Below are 27,468 nucleotides of genomic sequence, written 5' to 3' on the forward strand. Positions count from 1 at the left end.
AAGCTCAGAGGTTGGGTAACTCGCTCACGATCCTACAACTATATAAGAACTCTCATCTGTGCATATTGATTTCCATGAGGTATGACAGGAAAGATACCCTAAAATTAATGGAGACTAACCAACTCTTTGAGTCTGGCCTCTCTGTTGGAATCATCTTCCAGCTCAGCTGAATTCCCCAGGCACTTCGCCTGTGGCCTGTGGCACCGAGCGCATGGAGCGCCCCCGCCCCGCGTCAACCAGAGATGGAGTAGGAGTAATTGAGAATGGAAGGCTCCGGGCGAGGAGCAGCTGTAGTCGGCCGAGGGCCTGAGGAGGGGGTAGGGAAAGGGGGAGGGGGGCGGGGTCTACCCCCGCCCCCGCCCTTCCGTTCACTCCCATTGGCCGAGCGTTTCCTGGCCGTATCCCACTGCCCACCCCCAGAACGACGCTTAAAGTGTGCGAAGCAGGTGCCTCGAGTGGAGTAACAACTTTGCGAGCGTGTCCGGGCTCTGCGCGGCACCCATTCATTGCCTCTGACCATCCATCCGTCCCTTCGGTTATCCAGCGGGGAGGGGCTCCAGCCACCCTGGGGCAGCCGCCACCCAGGGGACCGCGACCAGAAGAGGAGCCGAAAGCGTAGCTGACCCTCGCCGGCCTGGCAGGGGACGGTGACCACCACCATGCAGACGTGCGCCAGGGCCTGGGGGCTGCGTCTGGGTTGCAGAGTCGGGGGCGGCCGCCGCCTGACTGGAGGCGCGGGGCCTCGTTGGGCGCCGCGGGGCCGTGACAGCAGTAGCGGCGGCGGGGATAGCGGCGGGGCTGGGGCCTCGCGCCTCCTCGAGCGTCTCCTGCCCAGACACGACGACTTTGCTAGGAGGCATATCGGCCCCGGGGACAAAGACCAGAGGGAGATGCTACAGGCCCTGGGGCTGGCGGTAAGGACCCCAACCCGGCCCTCAGAGGCCTCACCCTGCGCCGCCCGGGTTCTGCCCGTACGGCCTCCCGGCCCCGCCAGAGCTCTGCTTCGCTCCGCGGGGGACCCGCACCCTGGCCCGGGGCCCCTGGTGTGGGAGCGAGCACGCGTGCTCGGTCCGCGTGCCCCAGCCTGCTCCCACCAGGTTACTTTCTCCTCCACCCGCTCTTCGCGCCTCAAAACCGTATATTTTTCAACCTAAGTCGCCCTGCAGATGAGCTCTCACTTTGCAAGAGAAGGACCTCCTGATTTATCCGATTATCTCCGGCTGCCCACTGAAATCCAACCCGGAGTGGTCGAATCCCTACCCCGACTTATTAGTTTTTTTCTCTAGTGATGTTTGGTTTGTTCAAAGTTGTTCTTTTTAAAAAGAAACCCTAATTAGACAATTTAAATGAAGTTTCCCACAAGCCTTTGTAGATGCAAAATACAGAGGTGACTTTTAACTGAGAAGCAATTTCCTCTGCCTTTAGTGTTCACGGACTTGCGTTTTAATTTTAGAGCATTGATGAACTGATCGAGAAGACCGTCCCCGCCAGCATCCGCTTGAAAAGACCCTTGAAAATGGATGACCCAGTCTGTAAGTGACCGGGAGACTCCGCTTGCTCTGGCCTATTTGTCTTCTGTGGTCTTTGAAAGTCCAGCTGTGGGTTAGGATTGCTCAGGAGGGAGAATGTTTATGAAAATAAATCAGCATTGGGTACCACACGGGGATGGAAGAGGGTGGAATAATTCAGTTCTTTATCTCAGCGAGGAGACAGCAAACTTCCCAGGGGAAGGCAGTGCACAAACACGTGTAGAGGACTCCCAACTTTCCAGGCACCTGTCCCAGGCCATGGTTCTCCCATCCTTTGGCTTGAGAGGTGTTATCACTTCTCTGCAGATCAGGAACTCAGAAAGGAAAAGGAATTGCCTACAGTCATGCAAACAGGGAAGTGACAAAAATAGGAAACCCAGACATCTGGCCTCCTACCCCAAGGTTCTTTATACCACAGTAGCTTCAGATTGTTCTCTCTCACATCCAAATTTTACTATTTATACCGACTGAAAGGCAGCAGTACTTTTAAAACCTGAATGATTTTTATAGAGAAACAGAAATAAGATTCATGCTTGATTAAGAAATCTTAGTTTACCCATAGACTCTCTTAGAATTTTATTATTTATTTATTTTTATTATTTATTTATTTATTAAAAAATTCAAACAGAAAGGGATTTTATTTTATATTTAAAATATTTTTAATGGTCTGAAGATTATTTGACTTCCATGGACTGAGCAAGAATCCACAAAAAAATTAAAGGTAAATAGGCAGAGCTGAAGAGCTTTTTTTTTTTTTATAAACAGGAAAGAATTCTCATGGTTTTGAATCATAAAAATGCTATCTCTTACTTCTGGAGTCAAGTGAAGAGAAGACAATTGGTTTGTTTTAGGTTTTAGAACAGAAAGGGTATGTGGAAGGCAAGCTTTATTTTGTTTTAAAGTATACAACTTGAGGTATGAAGCAGGTCCAGCTCCAGCTGGCTGATGCTGTAACTCAGGGTGTGCTGAGGGCTGCTCCTTTGTTAGTTTCAAATCTGAACCATTTCCCCTGACGGCAAGGACCTTGTTCATGGAAGAAAATGCGTGCTTATCATCTAATTGAACTGATTGAGACTTGGGGATAGCTGGAAGCCTTATCTATTTCAGCTTTAGGAAATCAGAATCCTGATTAATTGAATGTTTAGAGTGAAGAGTTATATATTTTTGAAGCAAGACATCGGTGAATATTTGAACAAGTAAATGCCCTCCTGAGACTTTCGAAGTCAGGACATGTTAGGTCAGCCCTTTTACCATATACTCTAAAATAAAATGTTCCTGAAGAACATTAGCGTCTAGGAGCCATGTGAAAGCCATCTAGCCTTTTTTAGTTCAGGTGCTTGTTTCCAGCTGACTAATTTGAACCTTGGGGGATTCCATTTCTCCTCCTCTCCTCTTTAGAAGCAGATTTCTGATAAGTAATTTGCAATTTAAGTGTAAACTTTAAACCCAGCTTCTGTGAGACTTGGGGCTGGTTCCATCTGGTTAGTCTGAGGTGACTCAGAAAATATTGCACAGTCAGGAGTCCCCCCTTGCCCTGAAGTGGGCTGGCTCACCAGCAAAGCTACTTGGAGGTGAGCTAGGGGCGGAACTGGGGGGGAGGGGGAGGTGGTGGTGGGTGGCACAGAAGGCATCAGTGTTTTCCTCTGAGGTGTGCACATGTCATGGGTAATGAATGTGTTCCACGTGAGGAGAGCAAATTGGTACAGGTAACCTCTAGCAGAGGCATTTTCATTTAACAGTGGAGCAGCATTATCCAAACTTGGTTTCACGTGAATGCTGAATGCCTGTGTTCTACTGTAGTCAGAGGAATTCTACACCAAATATTTGTTCAATGCATACAGAGAAAACTAATAAGAGCTAGTTAGATGAGTCTTAAATCCCTCACTGCTGAGGCAAAGGAAGATTGTGAGAGCTGTAAGCATCATGGAGATACTTGGGTTAGTTCTTACGCATAACTGTATAATCTCAAATCTTTATGTAGTGCTTACCATGTACTGGGCACTTTAAAAAGTGTATTTCATGTATTAATTTAATCCTTATTACAACCCGGAGGGGTAACTACCATTAACAACTCTGTTTTAAAGATGAAGAAACCATGGCATACAGAGGGTAAGAATCCTGCTCAAGGTCACCACTGGTAAGCTGTGAAGGCAGAATTCATCCCACACAGACCAGCTGCTGTTCACACTCCAGCCATCAGTCTACATTGTCTTCGTTGTGTCCTCTGCAAGGGGGGTGGGTGTATAAAGTAGAAAACTCCTGTCCTGACTCTTCCAAAGCATCCAGCTTATCGGTATGCACAAGGCCAATCACACTGGAATCACTCTGCTGTTTGCCAACTGCCCTAGTGGAAATGCAGCGTCAGGCTGAGAGCACAGGTGTGAGGACACTCAGGCCCGCTGCCAGGGCGAGGGAAGGTATGACAAAAGTTCAGGACTAGGGCTGGGTATCGAAGGGTGAGTAGTTATGCTCTGCTGGACAAGGCTGGGGGAACCTGCTGGAGCTAAAGGGACCAGCTTATACAGGACAGAGTGGCCTGACAGAGTCAGGGAGGTACAGACGGTTCAGCTGTCCTGCAGGATGCTCCCCCTCCCCTTGGACACTTCAGGAAGTGCCTTGAAAGAATACTTTCATCATTAGTTGGCTTCACAGTAAGCCATACTTTAGAGAAACAAGCAAAGATATTCAGTTCAAAACCCTATCAGATTCATCTAGTCAAGTGCATTCTCCATCCCTCACTGACACACACAAAGAACAAAAAAACTAGAAGGATATAATGTCAGTGGGAACATTTGTTTCTCTGGATGGTGCCATTATAGATGATTTTAGATTTCTTTTTATTCCTTTGCTTTTTCTGGATTTTCTACAATAACTATGTATTTATTTTGTTATTAATACAAAATTTAAATACTTTATGAACCATGCCAATCACTTTCGGCTATGATATGCCTCTCTGTATAGTATTTTCAGTGAAGCCATCTCAAGTGAACCAGACTGAACTAGCCTGTAACTTCACAGAAGCAGGGTTTAAAGTTTACACAAAATTGCACATTGCTTATTGTGAGCATGCTTAGGAAGAGAGAGGAGACACTAAACCCTTTAATGTTCAAGTTATTCAACCAGAACTGAGCGGCTGAGCTGTCAGAATGAGACTTTTGATGGTCTTGTGAGAACTTAATGTTCTAAGAGATAGTGTTTAGAGTGATTTTAATAAATGGTTAATGGAGGGCAGTGAGCAGAGGGAGGAGGTGTTGTGTAACGCAGCGGCAGGTGGTGACTGTCACCCAGGTGGGGTTGGGCACTCTTCCTTTTTTTTTTTTTTTGACTGTTGGGTCTTCGTTGCTGCATACAGGCTTTCTCTAGTTGCAGCGAGCAGAGGCTGCTCTTCGTTGTGGTGCACGAGCTTCTCATTGCGGTGGCTTCTCTTGTTGAAGAGCACGGGCTCTAGGTGTGCGGGCTTCAGCAGTTGCAGCACACGGGCTCAGTAGTTGGGGCACATGGGCCCTAGAGCTCATGGGCTTCAGTAGTTGTGGTGTGTGGGCTCAGTGGTTGCAGTGCACAGGCTCAGTAGTTGCGGCTCATGGGCTCTAGAGTGCAGGCTCAGTAGTTGTGGCACATGCTGTTAGTTGCTCTGCAGCATATAGGATCTTCCCAGACCAGGTATTGAACCCGTGTCCCCTGCATTGGCAGGCAGATTCTTAACCACTGCGCCACCAGGGAAGTCCATGGGCACTCTTCTGAACTGACCCCAAGGACACCTACAGAGCAGTTGTTCCCCTGGCTGTGGACGCCAGTTATCTTTCAGCTGGATTAAGTCTATTGTGAGGTGCAACCTGTAAACTCTTAAGTCTGTGACAAATCTCTCCTTTGGCCATTCCTAGCTCCTTCAGTTCCCAGCACATATGAAATATTATTTCATCTTTAGGATAATTCCAATGGATTTTCATTATACAACTGTGGAAATAAATAAAGACCAGCCAAATGAGAAAAGCAAAGGCTGTTTATTCTGAACTTGCTCCAGGAGTCAGCCTTTTGTTTTGCAGAGGAGTGGGAAGACCTCATAGTGAAATAAAGGAAAGGCTTCAGGTGTGCCCTGCTGGCCTGGGCAAGTACGTTGGCCTGGGCAAGTACGTGGGCCAATTAAAGCAGGGCTTCCTATGTGATTGGTTAGGGGTGCTTGTTTGGCTTTGGTTGGTCCTAAATTGGAAGCAAGGACCAGGAGTAGGGAAGCTGTCAGTTATTAATCAAGTCCTGGCCTTTTGGGCCAATTGTTATAGAAGTTATCATTCATTTTCCTCCATTGTCACTGGAGATAGCAAAAGATGGCTTTCTGCAAGTCTGATCTGTAGCAGGCTGAGTTCAGAGGTGGTTTATTGTAGATAAGGGGGTTGGTTTCCTGATTAGGTTGCTGCAGGTTGTGGGTGAAAGTTCTGTGGTCTGGCTATTCCTTATTTATATGTTTAGACTCTCACAGCAGTCTGTTGTCCTTATATTTTTATCATAAATTCTTGTTAGGCAGACCCCTGCTGATCTGACTGATACCTTGGACAGTCAACCTATTGCCTAAATTGTAAGTGTCTATGGCTGTTTACTAAGGAACTGTGAGGATAAATGTATGTAAAAACAGTCACTATCCTCAAGGAGCTTACATCTTAACATAAATTGATTCAGAAAGTTAAAGTGTCCAAGATGTCATAAGAAACATGAATAAAATGCTGTGAGTGTACAGAAGTGATGTGAAATTGGATAGAAAAACAGGGATTTCTGAAAACAATGTGAAAAGTTGAAGTATCTCTTTTCCTGTTAGAAACAAAGACAAAATCTTTACATTGACTATGTTTTCTTTGTGTGTAAATATGTTATTATAAGAAGGGAAAAATTCAAAAAGGCAGCTCCTTCATTGAGAAAAAGAAAATGGCAAAATGCAATGTGTGAAGCATAATTACGGAATTATTTGAGTATTGTTATAGTCTCATCCTGGATGGAATCTTAATAGAATAGTTATGCTGTCAATGATTTGGGGGATTCTGGAGTGTTTTCCAACACCACCGAGCAGCCAACTGGTTGTCCTACAATTTAACTCACTTCTGATACTGTCTACCTGCATATAGCATCAGAGCTCACAGATTAAGTCCCCCAAAACTGCCCCCACTTCAGATGCCAGTTACAAGTTAGGGTTGTCACCTGGGCTTCTGACCAACAAGCTATAAATTGGACCCCCTCCTCTGGTTCAATTAATTTTCTAGAGCAGCTCACAGAACACTAACATTTCCTTACATTTACTAGTTTATTATAAAGGATATTATAAGAGATACAGGTGAACACCCAAATGAAGAGGTACAGAGGGTAGGGTCTGGAAGTGTCCCGAGCACAGGAGCTTTAGTCCCCAAGGAACTGGGGTGGACCACTTTCCTAGCACAGGGATGTATTAGCCCAGAAGCTCATCAAATCTGCTGTTTTTATAGAGCTTATCCTGCAACCCGTCGCCCCTTCCTTTTCCCAGAGGTCAGTTGGTGGGCCTGAAAGTTCCAGCCCTCTAATCACTTGGTTATTTGCTGACCAGCCCCATCCTGAGGCTATTTAGGGACCCCACCCTTATCACTTTATTAGCAGATACTCAGGTGTGCTCAAAAGGACTTGAGTATGAATAACACAAGATACTCTTGTCACTCAGGAAATACCAAAGACCAGAGATATTTCTTATTATACTACAGGGGTATTTCAGAAAAATATGTGGTGGTATATCCCGATAAAAGTGGAGAGGTGAAAATATTTATTTTAAAAGAGGTGAATCCTAAAATAAATTGTGATCAGTTTTTTCCCCTTCCTTTTGAAACTAGAACACCAAACGAGAAATCTCCGTCTTTGTAAAGTATCATTTTTAAGCATTAACATGTTTTGAACTATCAGTCTAAATAAGGACGTAAACTGAAACAAGCTCAAATTACCAGAAATTTGAGTTTATTTGGGAATAGCAGAGGAATTGCAATTTAGGAGACGTGCTGTAGAAGCTGCAAACAAGGTATTGAGGGTCTGGGGCAGGTTGTGTTTGTGGGCAGGGAGCACAAAGAGAAGAACATCCAGCCAGAACCCAGCCAGTTCATTGGCTTGAGTATGGAGAGATTCTTGGTGGATGTTCATTGGTCTGGAGATAAGTCTCAGTCTTCTGTAAATCAGGCGTTTACAGGAAATCAGTCTCTCAGTTCTTAAGTTCCGTTCTTCTGAGGGAGCATGTGTGAGAGTCTCCATTTCATATCCTTGGGTTCCATTTTTTTTTTTAATAGTCCTTTTTCTGCTGATAGCACCTTATCTTCATTTGGCTTAATGAGTCCCATCCTTTTCCTCTTCAACTTTTATGTTTCTGCTATCTCAAATTGTTCCTTTTTTTTTTTTTGTGGACAGGCCACGTGGCTTGTGGGATCTGAGTTCCCTGACCAGGGATTGAACCTGGGCCACAGCAGTGGCCACCAGGGAACTCCCCTTGGGTTCCATTTTGGATTGAAATCCTTTCACAGGACTTGCTTATTTTTTGACATGCAAGGATACAAACATGCTGACATATGGTGATGAGGGGCCAAATAGGTCATGTGATTGAGACAAATAACGTAAAATGTAAAACAACTTTTTTCTCTTCATTTTGTTAAAGGATCATGGAATTCATCCAGCACCATCAAAGATTTTATGTAAATGGAATTCTTTAACAATATTTTTAAAAATTGGCACTTTTTTGGCAAAGTTACTGTATCAGTTATCTCTTGCTTTGTAAGAAATTACTACAAAACTGTGGCTTAAAACAACAATGAACATTTATTATCCTCACAGTTTCCGTGGGTCAAGAATCCAGGAGCAACTCAGCTAGGTGGTTCTGGCTGAGTCACTCATGAGGTTGTGGTCGCACATTGGTGGATGCTCAACCAGGGCTGGAGGAGCCACTTCCAAGGTGGCTCATAAACATGGCTGGCAAGTTGGTGCTGGCTGTTAGCGGGAGGCCCCGGTGCCTATCCACAGACTGCTTGAGTGTCCTCACAGCATGGCAGCTGGATTCCTGCAGAGCCAGTGATTCAGGAGAGAAGGAAAGCCAGGCAGAAACTATTCTTTTTATGACCTAGTCTTGGAAGTTCTATAGTATCATTTAGATCATATGCTGTTCATAAGAGTGAGGCACTAAGACTGGCCCAAATTCAAGGGAAGGGGAATTAGTTTACACCTTTTGAAGGGAGGAGTGTAAACAAGATTGCACATATAATTTTTTTTAATAGACGTTCCTTTTTAGAGCAGTTTTAGGTTCACAGCAACATTGAGCAGAAAGTACAGAGAATTCCCCTATACCCCTTGCCTCCACCTATGCACAGCCTCCCTCATTATCAACATCCCCCACCAGAGGGGTACATTTGTTACCACTGATGAACCTACGTTGATACATCATCATCACCCAGAGTCCGTAGTGTACATTAGGGCTCACTCTTGGTGTTGTACATTCTGTGGGTTTGAACAAGTGTATAATGACATGTATCCACCATTATAGTAGCATACAGGGTGTTTTCACTGCCCTAAAAATCTTGTGCATAGATATTTTTAAAACTACCACATTCATCTAAATTAGCATATACTTGCTATCATAAATTATAATGAATTTTATCTAACTTTTAAAAGTATTCAATGCTATCAAAATAAAATATACTATGCTTTAAATATGATATTGCTCTTGAGGACTATTGAGGTACATAGGGCCATTTGCCCATACACTAAATGCCCCAACCTACTCCCCTTTGTCACCATTGGGTTATAAGCCACTATCACCAAATCTATGCCCCAGCCTACTCCCCTTTGTCACCATTGGGTTATAAGCCACTATCACCAAATCTATGTCTACAGCCTCCTCCATCTACTTTCATTCCTTGAGAGACTTCAGTAGAAAATACAATACTGCTTTAGGCACTGAGGGTGCAAGAATCAGGAAGTAAAGGGTGATAAAGATATGGTCCCTGACTGTAGGTTAAAACTGATAGGGAGATAGATACTGAATAGCTCCTTAGGTTTGCAAATAGGATGAATGATTTAGCTGAGGTTATGGCATGAGCAGAGGCTTGGAAGTGTGGACATGCCTCAAATAACCTAGCATGGTTATTTGAGGATGGTGAGTAGACCATGTGTGTAGAATACTGAGCTGCAGAGAGGTATGGATGTATGGAGGGCCCAAAGCCATGATAAAGGATTTGTTTTCCTCTACTTAATGGGGAGACATTAGCAGTTATTACAGAGGGAAGTGACATATTCAAACTGTGTTTTGCAGAGTGCCACTGAGATAGAGGCAAGGAGACCAGCTGGGAGATTGTTGGAGATTTTATTTATTTATTTTATTTTGGGCTGCCTTGGGTCTTCGTTGCTGCGCGAAGGCTTTCTCTAGTTGCGGTAAGCGGAGGCTACTCTTCGTTGCACAGCACAGGCTCTAGGCACGCGGGCTTCAGTAGTTGTGGCTTGTGGGCTCAGTAGTTGTGCCTCACAGGCTCTAGAGCGCAGGCTCAGTAGTTGTGGCGCACGGGCTTAGTTGCTCCGCACGGGCTTAGTTGCTCTGTGGCATGTGGGATCTTTCTGGACCAGGGCTCGAACCCATGTCCCCTGCATTGACAGGCGGATTCTTAACCACTGTGCCACCAGGGAAGCCCTGTTGGAGATTTTAGAGGTGAGATTTTAAATGTGTCTACCAGGAAGCAGTCACCAAGATGATATTAGATATGTAAGAGTGGGAGCATTGAGAAGGCAGGGGAGCCTTTAGACTGTGATGCAGGTCTGACCCTGGTGGAGGGGAGAAGGATGGAAGAATTGGGTAAGAAGAATCATAGACTGCAGCACAGATCTAAAAAGTTTTGGTCAGACTGAGCAGAGTCCTTGAAGCAAAGTCACCCATCAGAGGAGTCCCACATCTTACAGGAATGGGTCTGCATTAGTTCTTCTGCTGGGCTTAGTATCAATAATTGCCTGGGAGCAGCCTGTGGGAAGTATGGTTGTGGTACAAACATGGTGGTCGGTCCAGAGAGGCAGCAGGTAGGACTGTCAGTCAGTTTCCAGGCTGAGTGTCTTGGGGTGATGGAGATGTCATTAACAGAGAGCAAACAGGGAGAAGAGGAGGGTCCTAGAGGAAGACGAGATCATGGGTGTTGTTTGAGCAGAACTGAATTTGAGGTACTCAGGAACATGCATTTGAAAAAGCTGAATCAGTAGCTGGAAATAACGCGTCTAGAGCTCAAGAGAGAGATTAGAGATGGAGTTGCAGATTTAGTGAGTCTTCTGAATGAATTAATGAGAATGAGTGAGATTTCCTATGGATGGAGTGTCCGGAAGAAAGTGGAAACCAGGATATTGGGAAATAGAGCATGGAAAAGGACACAGGTAGGGCAGCCTGAGATGAAGTAATCCAAGAGGCCAGAGGATACATTTTAAGTCAGGGGTTTGTGGACCTCATTATCATATTCTGGACCTTTCTTAGGCATAAGAGAGAAGAAAGTCCACATGATGACATAAGGACACTCCAAGGTGGGAGGAGTTTAGGGGCTGCCTGTCTGATGATCTAAGTGAGAGGCAGGAAGGGTGAGACTGAGCATTAGAAAAGCGAGAAAGTGATCGTCTGGGTAGTGAGGGGCCTAGATCACCCTGCATGGAAGACCTGCTGAGATGTAATGGCTTGAATCTGTAAGGTTTGCTAGGATCCCCTCACCCAGCATCATTTAGTGACCTGGGAGCAGGAACAGAGAAATGGGGTGCCTGAGTTTAGCTTAGTTTGAGGATTGGTAAAGTCAAGGGGCCAAGGACTTCAAGGTCCACACAGGCTGGCTGGGGTGGGAGACAGGTGAGGCAGTCCCATCCGTCCACATTGGGATGGGAGCTCAGTGAGCACCTCATGGGAATGGGCGTGGGGGGCCTGACCTGCTACACCTCTGAGTCAGCTCGGGAGCCTGAAGGGGGGTGGCCCACAATGAGGTTGTGTGCTGCTTGCAGGAGGGTGAGTGTTCTGGCTTCTATTCCTCATGTCCTCTTTTCACCCCACCGAATGGCACTGTGCTTTGCTTTTAGAAATCTCTGTTATATGATGTGTGAAGAACTTTGATCTCATTTTGACTGCTCAGGTTTGTTTTACTTGTTAAACCTGAAGTATTTTAATAAAAATGCAAACTGGGAATTTTAGTAAGGATTCTCAATGTCCATATCATCCAATCTACTAACTGATTAAACAATAAGGAAACAAAAGTTTGGAGAACATGAAATTATTGTAGGCACTGTATTATTTCACAGAACTTGCTTAATAGCTGCAAGTTTCCCTTTAGAAATGTTTCTCTGAAGCTCATGCCTTTAGGGATGTGAGAACAGTTTGCACATTGATTTGTCATTGTGGATTCTGTGATAGGTGAGTTATTGTGAATATTGAGCTAACTATATGTGGGAGTTTAGGGGAATTTCCATTCACTTGTATTTTCTGAGCACCTAGTATGTACCTAGCAACCACTATGCCCCTGTCCACAAAGAGATTATAATTTAGTTGGTGAGATTCTGGGCTGGATTACAAATTTCTCCATATGCCTGTACTCCTTTGATCTATAAAAATTCTCTCTTTCCTGCAAACGTGTTAAATTGTTTGAGTTGGAGTCAATACATATTTGTCCCTTCTTGTTCTTGCTCTGCTGGCCATGACAAGCTACTCACAGGGCAGCAAAGAGGAAAAACAAACACTCCAGGACTTCCACTCTGATTCTCATTTCAAATTGACCATTTGGCCTGCTTACGTAGGTCAACTGGTGTTCCAGGTAAATAATATGAGTTGTAATGTTTCTCTGTACACTTCTTTTGTAAATGTTTACAGATGGAATGAAAAGGGGCGGCTGACGAGGTCTCCCACAGAAAGTAGTGTGACCCAAGTCCCAGAAGTAAATAACAGACATGTCCCCACTACCCCGCCATGGGATGCTCTTCTGGCTTTTCTACAGCTGCTATAAAGATCTTGAACCTGTATATCTCTTGGGTGAGCAGGCAGAGCTCTAGAGACTGCTCACTCCTGTGGAGACGAGGGACCATGGAGCCATCAGAAACACGGATTGGACGTGCCTTGGCCCCTCTCGGCTGGAAGTGCCTGGCCAGGGGTTCTAATTCCCGAGATTCATGAGGGGCTGGGTGAGCTGGGGTATTAATTGGCTGAGCAAGAAGATGGGAAAGAGCCTGGCAGGATTAGGGTTGGGGGGCCAGAGCCCCAGGTCAGGGCTGTGTGGTGCTGCCCAGACCACATCCTGACGCATGGGGTGGGCGCCCCTCTGCCAGTCTTGAAGCATTTTCAATTCAAAGAGTTTCCATGTCATTATTCTGCAGTAACGAGCTTATAGGTTGGTTTGCCTTCCTGGACTGAACAAATTCTATAATTCAGCCGACTGTGGTTGTGAAACCCTCCTTTACTAGGGAAAGAAACTTGACAAATAAGAGGGAGTAGGGTTTAATGGGCTGGGTAAGTGGGGTTAAGCCATGCTTAAGCCCACTTATTTATGGGGGAGGGAGAGAGGTGCTGCAAATGATTAGACGAAGTTAGAAAAAGGCTACACATTAGGATGGAGTTTGTAGGCAAATTCTGGCTTCCACTCAAGAAATCAGAAAATCCTGATATATGCTATCATCCATGGTTTGTTTATCTTGAGACCCCGGACCCCACGCCATGGTTCCTGAGCAGCTTTGGCAAGAAAAATGCTAAAACAGTCTCTGTCCTCACATTCTAGCCCCAGCTCTTCCCTTCAGCCTCTGGCAGAAAAAGCCCTTTCTGGGAAATTCAAATACGAGTTTGTTGGTTTTCAGTCCTGATGATTTCCTTGGAGTCCTTTTCTGAGAATCTTGCAAAGCACATGAAAGGCAGGGAGTGGGAGGGGGGCTCTGTTGCTGGTTGAGTGGCTGCTCCATGCTGGGTGTTGCTGGGCTGCCTGGAAAATGCTCTGTGGACAGCCAGCCACTGTGGGGACAGCAGATGTCCGCACCCATGTATTTCACAAGCAGGATTTTGTTCTGGGTGTAACATTTTAACTCAATTTAAATATTTTGAATAAATAACACAGGCATATTATCCAAAATTCAAAAGCATGAAAAGGTATACAGGGTAAGCAAGACCCCTTCTCACTTATCAGTTTCTTAAGAATCATCCCAGAGATATTCTGTTAATATACAACATATCCATATATATTTATTTTTTAATATAAATGGTAGAATAATATATACTCTGTGGAAACTTAGGCATAATATTTTTAGATTGTCAGAAAAGCAAAAGCAAAGCATGGATACATTTTTCCATATAATTGTGGCAAAAAAAAATTGTGTTTGGGAATGGGTTAAGGGTGGAGAACAGTGTGTGTGTGTGTGTGTGTGTGTGTGTGTTGGGGTGTAGCAGGTATCTTGACCCATTAGCCTGCCTGTTTATTCTAATAACATTCTCCTAGTTCTTGTCCAAGTTCACATGTATGGGAAATTAAAACCTAGGTAGGCCTAGAAATTTAACAGCTAAATCAGCTTATTCCTACCAGAAAGTACATTTGGGGAAGTGGTTGGTACAGAATTCTCCTTGACGTTTTAGGTGCAAGTGACAAGGGAGTTACTATTGGAAAGGCTCTTATATGGAATTATGTAAGGAGGAAGCATTCATTCTGAATTCTGAGAAGCAGGAACATTGTGAGACCCACCTGTAGTTTCTTAGGGAATGGTGCCCAGGTCACTGAACTCTGTTCTTGGTACATTAGGACCAGGACGTTATGCAACGTGCTGAGGTAGAGGAATAAACAAGGTCAGAAGCAGGTACTTATTCCACAAGAAAAGAACCGCTTAGATCGCTAAAGGATTGAGGGCTTTCATGGCTGGGAGGACACAGTAAAGCAAGGTCTGGCTGCTCTTTGAGGCTGTAGGCAGATGTCTGGAGAATGACAGTTTGTCTCCAAGTGTTTTGTTATTTATTTATTTATTTTATTGAAGTATAGTTGATTTGCAATGTTGTGTTAGTTTCTGGTTTACAGCAAAGTGATTCAGATATATATATATATATATATATATAGTTTTTCATATTTTGTATATATGTATATCTATCTATCTATCTATCTAGATATAGTTTTTTTATATTCTTTTCCATTATGGTTTCTTACAGAATATTGAATATAGTCCCCTGTACTATACAGTAGGACCTTGTTGTTTATCCATCCAAGTGTTTTTTAATGGACATTCCCTTTCTCATTCTGTCTCATTTCCTCCCTGGTTTGTTTCATTGTCCTTCATATTCAGGAAGATAGTTACTGGAATTGGGCCTGTTAACAGGAGGAAGCTGTTTTTGTCAAGTTGGAAGGACAAGAGTGAGGAATGTGCACTGCTGTGGGGCTCACTCTGGGGGGAAGCTGATCATTTTCCTCTCTCCTCTTTGTTCACACAGCTTTCCTGGGGCTGTGCTACCCAGGGTTTGGATGACACAATTGCCTTTTTAAAATGCTTCTCTTACTACGTAGGTGGAAAAGACTGCCACTTTGGACTTAAGGATCCCACACTATTTCTCTACAAAGGCATTCTTTTCCAAGGGAGAAAGGAATCTAAATCTATTGTGAAGTACATTGGGGATATTGCATGGTTAGGATTTGGGCTTTTATTTAGACCAATCATGCCCCAAAACTTGCTCTTAGAGACTGCTTCTGCTATGTTCCATTTCAGAGAGGTTCAGCGGTAGACCTCTGATTGTGGACTTTTCCCTCTTCTCCCCTTTTCTCCATGTCCATTGGATCTTGGCATTATTTAACATAGTAACTCAAACTCTGGGCTCCTAAATGTACTAGGTTGGCTCTTCTGCTGATTGGACCAAAGTCAGATTTCATTAGTAGGTATGAGAAATGGTGACCAGTGAACAAACATTAGAAATAATCCAGACACTCACTAAGTTGTGTTTTTGGGGAGTGTTTTTATTAAGTGTGACTGGTAAAGCCTGAGGTCTAGATTTTTTAAAATTTATTTATTTTTATTGACATATAGTTGATTTACAATGCATCAGGTATAAAGTGATTCAGTTATATACATATAACTGAATTATTTTACATTATAGGTTATTAGAAGACACTGAATATAGTTCCTTGTGCTATATAGTAGGTCCTTGTTGTTTATCTATTTATATATAGTAATGTGTATCTGTTAATCCCAAATTCCTGATTTATCCCCCCTTCCCCTTTCCCTTTTGGTAACTATAAGTTTGTCTCCTGTGTCTGTGAGTCTATTTCTATTCTGTAAATAAGTTCATTTGTATCATTTTTTAGATTCCACATATAACTGATATCATGTGGTATTTGTCTTTCTCTTTCTGACTTCACTTAGTATGATAATCTCTAGGTGAGGTCTTGATTTTATCACAGTAAGAAGCAGTTTAACTCTCTGTTCTTCAAGTCACAGACTGTCTTGACTTCTAGGTTGTCATGATGAGCAATGGATGAGTGAATGGTAAAGGTTTCTCAGACCATTATAACTTTCAGAAGCATGGCCAAGTACCTACCCTACTCTTGATGGGTCATGAGCGTCCATTAGCTTGGTGTACAGAGGACTACTCACTCTGTTAACTCACTTTGTTCCCAATAGAATGTAAAATTGGTTGTCAAGACCAGGTTATGATGAGGGCCAATCAGGGAATACAGTTGTCCCTCAGTATCCAGGAGGGATTGGCTTCAGGCGCCCCCTTACCCCCACCCTCCACCATACCAAAATCCTTGGATGCTCAAGTCCCTTATATAAAATGGTGCAGCATTTGCATATAACCTACGCACAATCTCCCCATATACTTTAAATCATCCCTAGATTACTTATAATACCTAATACAATGTAAATGCTGTGTAAATAGTTTTAATACAAGGTAAATTCTATGTAAATAGTTGTAAATACAATGTAAATGATATGTAAATAGTTGCCAACACTGGCAAATTCAAGTTTTGCTTTTTGGAACTTTATGAAAATTTTTTTTCTGAATATTTTTGATTCTTGGTTGAAATCCACATATTTGGAAGCTGTGGGTCCTGGAGGGCCTGCTCTATTTGTATTAGCTCTATCTGGGTAGGGGCAGAGCCCACAGGTGCTTGGAAAATTTGGTCCCATAGGGACTAGAGTATATCTGTTATAGGATTATTTGGTTGCACTGGGTCTTAGTTGCAGCAGGCAGGCTCCATATAGGTGGCATGCGAACTCTTAGTTGTGGCATGAATGTGGAATCTAGTTCCCTGAGCAGGGATTGAATCCTGGCCCCCTGCATTGGGAGCATGGAGTCTTAACCACTGCACCACCAGGGAAGTCTCCTCTGTTACAGGATTAAAAACTTGTGTGTCTCAAGTTTGAACATTTTTATGCTTCTGGGTCTTATCTATAATTATTTTTTTTGCTCTTCTTTTATGCTAATTGGCCTTTAAATTTTTTCAAGTGTTTTATCCAAGTGTGTAGGATGTTGGCAACTATGAGGGATGATGATATGTATTGATATATGGACACCCTGAACTGATGTGGGATGTGGCAGTGGGCTCCTGGCTAGTCTGCAGTGGTGAAGGCAGATGGACAGGATAGGCTGCAGAATGGGTGAGAAAGGAACTGGGCTCTAACTGAGGCTCTTTCACTGGGCACACGAACTTGTACTAACATCCTCAGCCCTGCTGGGAGGTATGAGAGAATGGGTTTTCTTGCAAAAGGAAGAATCAGGTTCCCCCACCATTCTAGTTGAGAGTTTAGGGTCTCCAGATAAATATCAACATCTCTCCTAGCAGTCACTGATGTTTTATGTACTTGTTTAGGTACCTGGGGTTAGGACTTAAACGTATCTCTTTAGAGGATACAGTTTAACCCTTTAACTCATAACACTCCCTGGACCAACTCCCTCCTGGACTATTGTGCTGGCCTCTTCCATATCCCCCTGTTTCCAGAGTCTCCTCTCTGACCTATCCACACTACCAATAGAATTATCTTTCTGTAATATAGAAAAAAAATCATATTACTCAATACTCTGTGACTCTCAAAGGTTAAACTCTTAATTTGACAAAGTCCTTCAAAGACTGTTCTCATTTGAGAGCTGGACCTTTTGTCCTCATGGCATAATATGGAACAGGGACCTGTCCCTCTTGCACAGGATCTTAATTGAAGCTGGCCTTGCTGAATTGGGTGCGAGCCAGGCACTGCTAATTTCCCCTCCTACTGGGCTTCTTAATCACTCTGCCCTAAGAAGACTTTGGGAAGTGATTGGATTTCTTGCATGATTGTTCCTAAGGATGCTGTACTTGCGTATCTCCTAAGATATTGTTTTATTGTACTTTCACCTATAGTTCCTAAATCTTCTGTGGAAGAAGGCAAGATTGTCCATCATAAGGCAGTAGGGTTGTATTTACTCATGAAACCGATACTTGTAAACTGATACTTAATCCTCTCTTTTGTTAGCCTAGTCTGGCAAAATGACACATCTCTTGTGAATTTATTTACTGTGAAAGCAAGTGGGGTGGGAGGGTAGGATGGAAGGTGACAGTGTTTTCAATGAAGATAAAGAGGGATTAATGAGAATAGCAGTCACAGAGTTCAGTAGAATTAAAACATTGTGAAGCATCTTCCTAGCCAGTTTGCCATTTTAGAGATTGCTGTACCTAGATTTGTAACAATAAAATCAATCAGTTCCAAGATTTAGTGGCTGAGTCCCTAATTTTTTTTTTTGTGGCTATGTCGGGTTTTTGTTGAGGCACGTGGGATCTTTTGTTGTGGCACGTGGGCTTCTCTCTAGTTGTGGTGTGCGGGTTTTCTGTCTCTAGTTGTGGCGCATGGGCTCTGTAGTTGTGGTGCACAGGGTCCAGAGCATGTGGGCTCTGTAGTTTGTGGCTCGTGGGCTCTAGTTGAGGCGCTCAGGCTCAGTAGTTGTGGTATGCGGGCTTACTTGCCCCGTGGCATGTGGGATCTTAGTCCCCCAACCAGGAATTGAACCTGCATCCCCTGCATTGGAAGGTGGATTCTTTACCACTGGACCACCAGGGAAGTCCCTGAGTCTGTAAGACCTTAAAGGGGGCAGACATTTGCCTAAGTAGTTAAATCTCAGTTAAATTTTAGTAGCATGATCTAACTATATGCAGAGGGGCAGAGAAAGAACCAGGTAAGGTCATTTGTATCTAGAAAGTATCTTTCAGTATAAGTGCTATACATGTAGCAGATCGAAATCCGGCCCATTCAGGAAAGTGTGGAAGATGGAGTTAGGCTGGGTAGCTAATTTAAAACCGTGTAGCCTTAGGTGAGTGGTTCTCTTCAAGCCTTAGTTTCCAAAGCGATGTGGAAAGCATTTGGTACAGTTCCTGGCAAAGAGGAAGTGCTCAAAGTGTCAGATGCTTTTATTACATGCATGACCCCAAACAGGGTCTCATCTGCATCCGAGTACTTTTATAATTCCTCCTAATTACTTAGTTCCCTAATGAAAATGCTGGTTAAGACTTTCCTGGTGGTCCAGTGGTGAAGAATCCGCCTTCCAGTACAGGGGACGCAGGTTCATCCCTGGTCAGGGAACTAAGATCCCACACGCCGCAGGGCAACTAAGCCCGGACCCCACAACTATTGAGCTCACGCGCCTCAATGAGAGAGCCCTTGTGCCGCAAACAACATAGCCCATGCGCCCTGGAGCCCGCACGCCACAACTAGGGAGAAGCCTGAGTGCCACAACTAGAGAAAAGCCCATGCGCCACAACAAAGAGCCTGGGCACTGTAACGAAAGATCCCGCATGCCTCATGCCTCAACGAAAATACCATGTGCTGCAACTAAGACCCTGACGCAGCCAAAAAAAAAAACCAAAAGGGGAAAAAATAAGGAAAATAAATAAATATAAAAAAAAACCCTGCATGTGGGTCTTTTATTATAACTTATATTTTCTTGGTTGGGTGAAGGGCCTTTTATAAGTAGCCCTTTCAGTGACACACAGGAAAAAGTGTCAGAATTAGCATGGCAATTTTAGAGAAAAATGTACATCATGTGTTATTTAACACATACCAACTATTGGTATAAGGCAATTTAAAAGGGAAAACAGGGCTTCCCTGGTGGCGCAGTGGTTGAGAGTCCGCCTGCCGATGCAGGGGACACGGGTTCGTGCCCTGGTCTGGGAAGATCCCACATGCCGCTGAGCAGCTGGGCCCGTGAGCCATGGCTGCTGAGCTTGCGCGTCCGGAGCCTGTGCTCCGCAACGGGAGAGGCCACAACAGTGAGAGGCCGGCGTACCGCCAAAAAAAAAAAAAAAAAAAAAGGGTAAACAGGGCTTCCCTGGTGGTGCAGTGGTTGAGAATCCGCCTGCCAATGCAGGGGACACGGGTTCGAGCCCTGGTCCGGGAAGATCCCACATGCCGCAGAGCAGCTAAGCCTGTGTGCCACAACTACTGAGCCTGTGCTCGAGAGCCCACGAGCCACAACTACTGAAGCCTGCGCGCCTAGAGCCTGTGCTCCGCAACAAGAGAAGCCACCACAGTGAGAAGCCCGTGCGCTGCAACGAAGAGAAGCCCCGCTCTCTGCAACTAGAGAAAGCCCATGTGCAGCAATAGAGACCCAACGCGGCCAAAAATAAATAAAATAAATTAACCCCCCCCAAAAAAATGAATAAAAGGAAAAATATTTTACCAGGAGCAGAATTTTTATTTGGTGTAAATAAAACATGTGAAGGGAACAGAAGAAAACTGGAATGAGGCAGGTGTCAAAACTGGGAAATTCTGACAAAGCCAAAAAAAGAAGAGCCAAAAAAAATTATGAGGAACCAACCTTGAGGAGTAACTGAGTGCTGTTTGGGGATTTTTCAGGTTCCTGCATCTAGTACTTAGTGTTGCTGAGAGGATGATTCTTATATTTTCCATATAGCTGTTCTCCTTATGTCAATATTCAAACAAAACTAGGGCTTTAAACTATAACTAGAGTTCTCTTTTGAGACATTTTCTCTCTGTAACATATCTCTCTTTCCCACAATCAGGTGAAAATGAAATCCTTGCAACTCTGCATGCCATTTCCAGCAAGAACCAGATCTGGAGATCATATATTGGCATGGGCTATTATAACTGCTCAGTGCCACAGACAATTTTGCGGAACTTACTGGAGAACTCAGGATGGTAATGTATTTCTTGATGAAAAGCAGGAGTGCTGTGACTTGATTTGCATGACTCTTTCTGTGTCCCTACCCCCCAAAGCCTCAGAACTTGCCCACTGACACCCATACTCTAGTGCTATCCCTAACCTGCAGGAACCTACCTGGCTTTCTCTGGCTTGGGAGATTTCCTTATTCAAATGTAGAGGACTTAGAAGCTTCTTTCCACTTTTATTCCCATAAAATAATCCAGAGCTCAAAATTGTGGATGCTGGGCATCTCTTCTTCTTGCTGACTCCATGTTTGTTCTCAGTGAGCATTTTTGAGCAAGATATCAAACCTGCAGGTGGGCAGATTCAGGGCTTTATTCTTTGGAGACACTAGGATTTTAGGCTGTCTGAGATTATACTCAGTGAGTCAAAATCTTGGTCCATTGTCGTCTCTCAGGATTTTAGGAGCTACAGTTAATTATACCCCCCTCCCCTGCCCGCTGCCCCAAACCAATATTCTGGGCTTATGACCAACTGAAAAAAGAAGACATTGTATCAGGTAGATGGAGATGAAAATGTTAGCTTTATTACTTAGCACTTTGTAGAGAAAGAGAGAACATGTGTATTCTGTGAACAGGCTCTTCTAGAAACCATCAAAGACAAGGCTGAGCTGTTAATGCTGTTACTTGTTCTGCCTCCACCTCACCTATCAGGTAACTCATTCCTAGTCCTCTAGGGGGTGGGGTAGGGGGTGTTCTTGTCCCTGCCCACTCTGGCTGCCACAGGTTGCACAAAATGAAAATGTTTCTCCTGCACTTGAGAAAAACTTCCATGCTATCTTGCTTTTCCATTCCTGTTTGCTGTATGGTAGAAAGAAGGAAACAGAGGTTCACGTCCTAGTATACACTAAACAAGAAAACACTTTGGGTACTTCTTAACGGGCAAAGACCATGGCTTCAAAGGTGCCTGAGAGCAGATCAGAGCAACTGCCTCTTCTGCCCACTGGGAAATACTGTCTGACTATGGAGGAGGAAAGATGGGGACTCCTGGGCCTTTCTTTCTCTTGTTTTTGGATCAGTGCCATTGTATACACCAGCATCTTTGAATTGAAACTTTATTTCAACGGATAACCTTATCTCCAAAGGAATGTGTGCACTTACCATCTCTAGCATAGAAACAAACCAAGCCTGGGAAGGCTTTGATACTTCCTGGGTGATTTTTTTTTTTTTTTTTTTAACTTGGTTGGTGTACAAGGTAAATTTAATAGGACCATTATTATGCAAGGACAGAGTAAGTGATTGCCTCTGCAATTCAAAGGTATTTATAGCAAGATGCAGAGACTATCTTTTAGGTTAGCATATAGACAAAAAGTCAACTTTAGTAAAGGGAATGTGGACCCCCCCATGGGAAAGCACGGAATTGCCTCCTTTGAAATACTAAGTACATGCTCCACAGCAATATATCTTAAGCATTTGCTGAACAGTTCACATCTGTTTTAAAAATAGGTGTTATTTAATAAAATTCTGTCAGAGTTAATTTGAATCAAGTGACCAAAATTCTCATTTCAGTATAATCGCCTCATATAAGAAGCTGTCCACCTGCCATCCTATGACAGACTATTGAGACATCTGTTAGTCCATTTTTTTCCTCAAAAACAGAAGTAAGGGGCTTCCCTGGTGGCGCAGTGGTTGAGAGTCTGCCTGCTGATGCAGGGGACACAGGTTTGTGCCCCGGTCCGGGAAGATCCCACATGCCGCGGAGCAGCTGGGCCCGTGAGCCATGGCCACTGAGCCTGCGCGTCCTGAGCCTGTGCTCCTCAACGGGAGAGGCCACAACAGTGAGAGGCCAGAGTACCGCAAAAACAAAAACAAAAACAAAAAACCACACAAAAAAAGAGAAGTAAGTGCCTGCCTGAGAAGACTCAAAGCTACCCCCCAAATTTACTGTTTGTTCTAGTCAACTCCTGAAGATGGGGTCCGTTGTCTCCCAGTTTCTGTGGTTGGGTAGGAGCCTAACTTCTATGAGCACCAGTTAGCAAACCCAGATGGGTTTCATGTGGACGGCCCCCTTCCTGTTTTTGTAAATTTTCATTTCCCAGACTCTACTGAGTCCCTGCTCATTCTCCTCCCCACTCCCTCATTCTCCCTTTAAAACATCTAGTCACCTCTAAAACACACACACACACACACACACAAACACACAGAAATATGCAGCCCCATCTAAGATTACAAATTTTGACAATTTTGACATTTTAGAGAGTAAACCTGATACCCTACGTAATTTTAAACTTTGCACAAAGCATTCTTAGAACTAGGAATAGAGGTACTGTTTTGACTACTTACCATATGTGAACTTACACTCTGAACTTACACTCTGTTTGAACTTACACTCAAACAGACATAGCGGTTTCTGTGTGTTTGAGTCTGTGAGTGAATATGTGTTGGGCCGTCAGCACAGCGGGCCTTCATCTGGTGCCTAAAGCCCAGACCTGTAGGTCTGAGGACCAAGGCATGTGTGTAGCTCAGGGCATAGGTTAGACTGGGTGGGAAGCACAGCGCCTTTGCATCTTTTGTCTGCTTTTGCATAAGTGCAGAGGTAGTCCTGGTTGGTGAGGGTATTTGTCCTAGATGCAGTGATTCACGTCCCTCATTATAGAAGCCAGATCTCTTGGCCTAATCACTCCTGCATTGCTTTTGGTTTCAATATGCTCCATTTCTTTATTAATAGGAGAACAGGAATGAACTGTCAAAGAAGTAGTTTTTCTGCTTTGTGTGTGTGTGTGTGAACGCGTGTGGAGGTATTTGTATTGCTGAGGGCTTCTTTTCCCCTGGGGTATTGGTAAAAGTTTGGATGGTAAACTCCAAGTTTGATTTCAAAAGCAAATGGCCTGTCTCCTTCTTACAAAACAAGCCTCCTAAGTACATGAACGGGCTGCAGCATTCCAGCCGTCTGAATACTGGCCAGCTGTCTTCACTCTTGGTGGCCGCACAGAATATTCACCATATTGCTTCCTGGCTGTGAGTGGATATGTTCATTTACTTTAGGATCCGCCAGAGTTTTGAGAGGGAGACAGTGTTGTTCTTTGCTTTTCAGTTCTGGTTTTGGGGTGCATTTTAAGTTTTGTTCTTTGCATTCTCCGAAAGCTGATCTGAAACAGAGGGTGACGCTGGCCCTTGCCAGCCCTGATAGAGAGGGCTGTGCACATGAGCTTGGGTAGACTTCACATTATCACCCTTCTGAATGGTTGCCATAGAGATGGAACCAACAAATTCCGGTGACGTGAGGTGAAAATAAATGGGTAACATAGCCTCCAGAGAATACAAACATTTGGGCTCTTACAAGAAGACTTACATTAGGCCTAGAATATATTTTATGGCGTCTACTTTTTGAAATTTTCGATTGCTAATAATATCAGTTAACTAATATCAAAACACATTTCCCTTGTGACTATTTCTGTTTTGTGTAATGTTGGCACTGGGATTAAATGAGAGAATCTCATGAATGTTTGTCTTCCTGCAACTCCCCCACGCCTTTTTTGGTTAAAATCGTAGAGAATACTGATTATTTTGGAATAAATGTTAATGCCATGTTGAATATATCATGCATCCTTTTTGAGCGGAACAGAATGCCTTCTTGGATATGCAGATACTTTTTGGTTTTTAATATTAAAATATATCTAGAAACAGAAATCAATTGAGTTAAATATCAGTTGGAACATAGAAATTGTAGATTACAGACATTTTCTTGATCACTGTTTTGCCTGAGGCAACTAAACCCTTTTATTCAGGATGGCAGGCCCTGTGCTAGCATTTTTCTCCTGAAATGAGGGTTTATTTAGTATCTCCAGGCTTGAGACTCACCAGTCCATCTCCATTAATAGTTGATTTTTAAGACCATTTATGTCTATTAGTGTAAAAAAAAAAGTGTGGATTATAAAAGAAGTTTACAAGTAAAAGAAGTAGGATCATGTATTTGTCATCTTTGCAAGAAAAGTTTTAAAGCTCTCTCCTTTTAGCAGTGCTAATTAGCATCAGCCTAAGCTTGGACTTTGAGCAAGGAGAGAAAGGCTGAACGAAGGAGGGGGAATATTAAATCCCAAAGTCTGTGAGCAAAGGAAGAGCATGGTCTCAGGTATGAAGGACTGTGTTTGGGAGGTTTGGGGCTGTTTCTTGCAGGTAACTGGGGAGCCATCCCCATTTGAGCAGGAAAGTCAAACACATACATTTGCACCAGAAATATTAGATAATTTCCTATTTTAATCACTGTGCTAGGCTAGTAAGGCATCAAAGGGGTGGATATAGGACTTCGGAAGGAAGACTAATGGCAATTGGTCATCATTTGGGCCTAAAAATATCTGGAGTTTTTACCTTGAGAATTGGCATGATAGTGGTAACTTTGAAGGAATAAGAATATTTAAGAAAAGAAACTTACCTTCTTTGGCGATCTGGTTGGAGGAAGGATAGGGAATGTGATGCTGACATGGGATGTGATGAATTTCCAGAAAGAAATTGTTTCCAAGTAGAAATATCTAATAATATCTGAATAGAAGTTTGAATAAATCCTTTGGAAGAAGTCTATGAGTGTTTAAAAAAAAACTTCTAAGATGGGAACAGAGGATAAATCTTTTTCAAAACAACCAGCATTTGGGAAGGACTTTACCATTTCCAAAATGCTTTATGTATGTTAATTGGACTTGAGTGTTAAGATAATATCTGATATGGGTGATGTTATCTCCGTTGATGGCCAAGAGGAATTGGCAGGGAGAGGTTTAGTGACTTGTCCCAGTTCACAGGTAATAAATTAGAGAATTTAGGTTGACACCCAGAGCTTCTTAATACTTAGCATTGGTGAAGATACAGGGAAACCTGTGAATCACTGTATTACTTAAGGGAATACAGAATGGTGTGAACTGTCTAGAGAAAAACATGGCATATGTACCGAAAGATTTGAAATTGATTATCGTACACCTTATGATCTGAAATTCCATATCTGAGGATTTATCCTAAGGAAATAATACAAATAAGGATGTTCACTGTTATGCTATTTCTAATATTTAAAAACCAAAAGTGATATTCAACTTGAGGGGAATTTATCCTAAGGAAATAATACAAAGATAGGAATCTAGGAATTTATCCTAAGGAAATAATGCAAAGATAAGGATGTTCACTGTTATGCTATTTCTAATATTTAAAAAACAAAAGTAATGTTCAACTTGAGGGGACTTGTTAAATAAATTATGATAAATGATTTAATAACACATAATCAAATGCATATTTCTGAATAATATTTAAAGTTATTAGAAATTGTCCATGGAATAATGTTAACAGAAAAAAAATCGAGACGCAACTTTATACAGAGTGCCATCTTACTTTGAAGTATAAATATGATTGTGATGTCAAAAAGAGACTGAAATTAATTAACCTGATTGTGGTAGTCATTTCACAAAGTATACGTATATCAAAGCATCATGTTGTGCACTTTTAATATACACAGTTTTGTGAATTATACTTCAGTAAAGCTAGAGAAAAAAAAGAGTGTATATAGAAAAGTCACAAATTAACAAGAAAAGGGGCAAACAACACAACAGAAAAATGAGCAGAAGAAGAAAAAGAAAAAAAGACTGAAAAGAAATGTACCTAAATGTTAACTATTGTTATCTTGGAGTTCTGGGATTATGGGTGATTTTATTTTCTCAGTAGTTATCTCAATTTTCCAACTTTTTACAAAGAGCATGCATCACATAATCAGCAAAAAAAGGTTGTAAATATGTTCCTGACACACAGAAGATGGTTAATAAATGGTAGCCAATGTCTTTAAAATTTAGAACATATAATAAAAAGAAAGTAAAAATTATGGTTAATCTTGCCACCCAGAGAAGATAACTGTTTACATTTTGGTTCACATTTTTACAAATTTACAAAAATAGGATTGTAGTATTTTACATTTTACTTTTTAAATTAATGTATCATGAGCATCTTCTGTGTCAGAAAATATTTTTACATATCATTTTCACAATCCATAGTATTATATGCATATTGTCTAATTTATTTAATCATTTTCCTTTTAATAGAGAGTTTGTTGCTCATTTTTCAACATTCTGTTCAGTGCTGTGATGAATTCTTTGGATGAACTAGCTGATACATATGCATGCTTATTTGTGTATGTGTGTGTATAAGTTTGTGTGTCTGTCCATATGCCAAATAATGATTTGAGTAAAATGAAAATTTCATGTTAGCCAGGCTATCTAAGCATGTGTCTTTGTGGTGGCAGACTATGCTGTGTATGAAGATCTTATCTGATCTGAGGTCACAGTGGCCCCTTGCCTGTGCCTTTTGTGCGCCATTTCTGCTTAGATTCCCTTTCTACTTAGTCTGCGTTATGTATTATGTGCTTCATTTATTCCAGTTCACCACCTGCTTAGAATTTGGCAAACTGATTTACAGTTGCTAAGCCAGGCTGTTCAAGGAATTAATTGAAGCAAAAACATACTCTGCTGTACAAACACACACACACACAACTATACCAATGAAAGTTTCAGGGAAATTATTTCGAAGTCTTGACATTGTACTGCTTGGTAAAGCAATCTCCCTGACTCTATTCCCCTTCAAAGGTAAGAAGACATTGATTTCAAAGCCTTCAGAAAAGAAAAAAGAAAAAAAAAAGGTGGAAATATCCTGAACGTGATTACCAGATCAGGAGAGAAAGGAAAAGGGGTTGAAAAAAATTTTTTTTCCTAATACTCTTCAGGCTTGGAAGAACGAAAACAATAGAGATATGAAACAGCGTTACTCTCATGTGGGAGCCTAGACCCCAATCTGACACACTTTGGTAGTACAGTAATGGATTCTTGGT

At 42.8% G+C, this 27,468-nt stretch overlaps 1 protein-coding gene across 4 annotated transcripts in view; it reads left to right on the top strand.

Moving 5' to 3' along the window:
- The first annotated feature begins 463 nt into the window (after positions 1 to 463).
- GLDC (glycine decarboxylase) overlaps positions 464 to 27,468 on the top strand; it is a 101,120-nt gene continuing 74,115 nt past the window's right edge. For 3 of the 4 annotated variants that reach the window (XM_081236980.1, XM_081236979.1, XM_081236981.1), the window contains exons 1-3: positions 464 to 914; positions 1,454 to 1,532; positions 20,516 to 20,651. In XM_081236980.1, the coding sequence (XP_081093106.1) occupies positions 660 to 914; positions 1,454 to 1,532; positions 20,516 to 20,651 (470 nt within the window). In that variant the 5' untranslated portion in view covers positions 464 to 659. The other variant, XM_081236982.1, reaches the window with a different exon arrangement.

Source organism: Mesoplodon bidens (genome assembly GCF_964165515.1).
Source record: "Mesoplodon bidens genome assembly, chromosome: 6".
NCBI classification, from domain to species: domain Eukaryota; kingdom Metazoa; phylum Chordata; class Mammalia; order Artiodactyla; family Ziphiidae; genus Mesoplodon; species Mesoplodon bidens.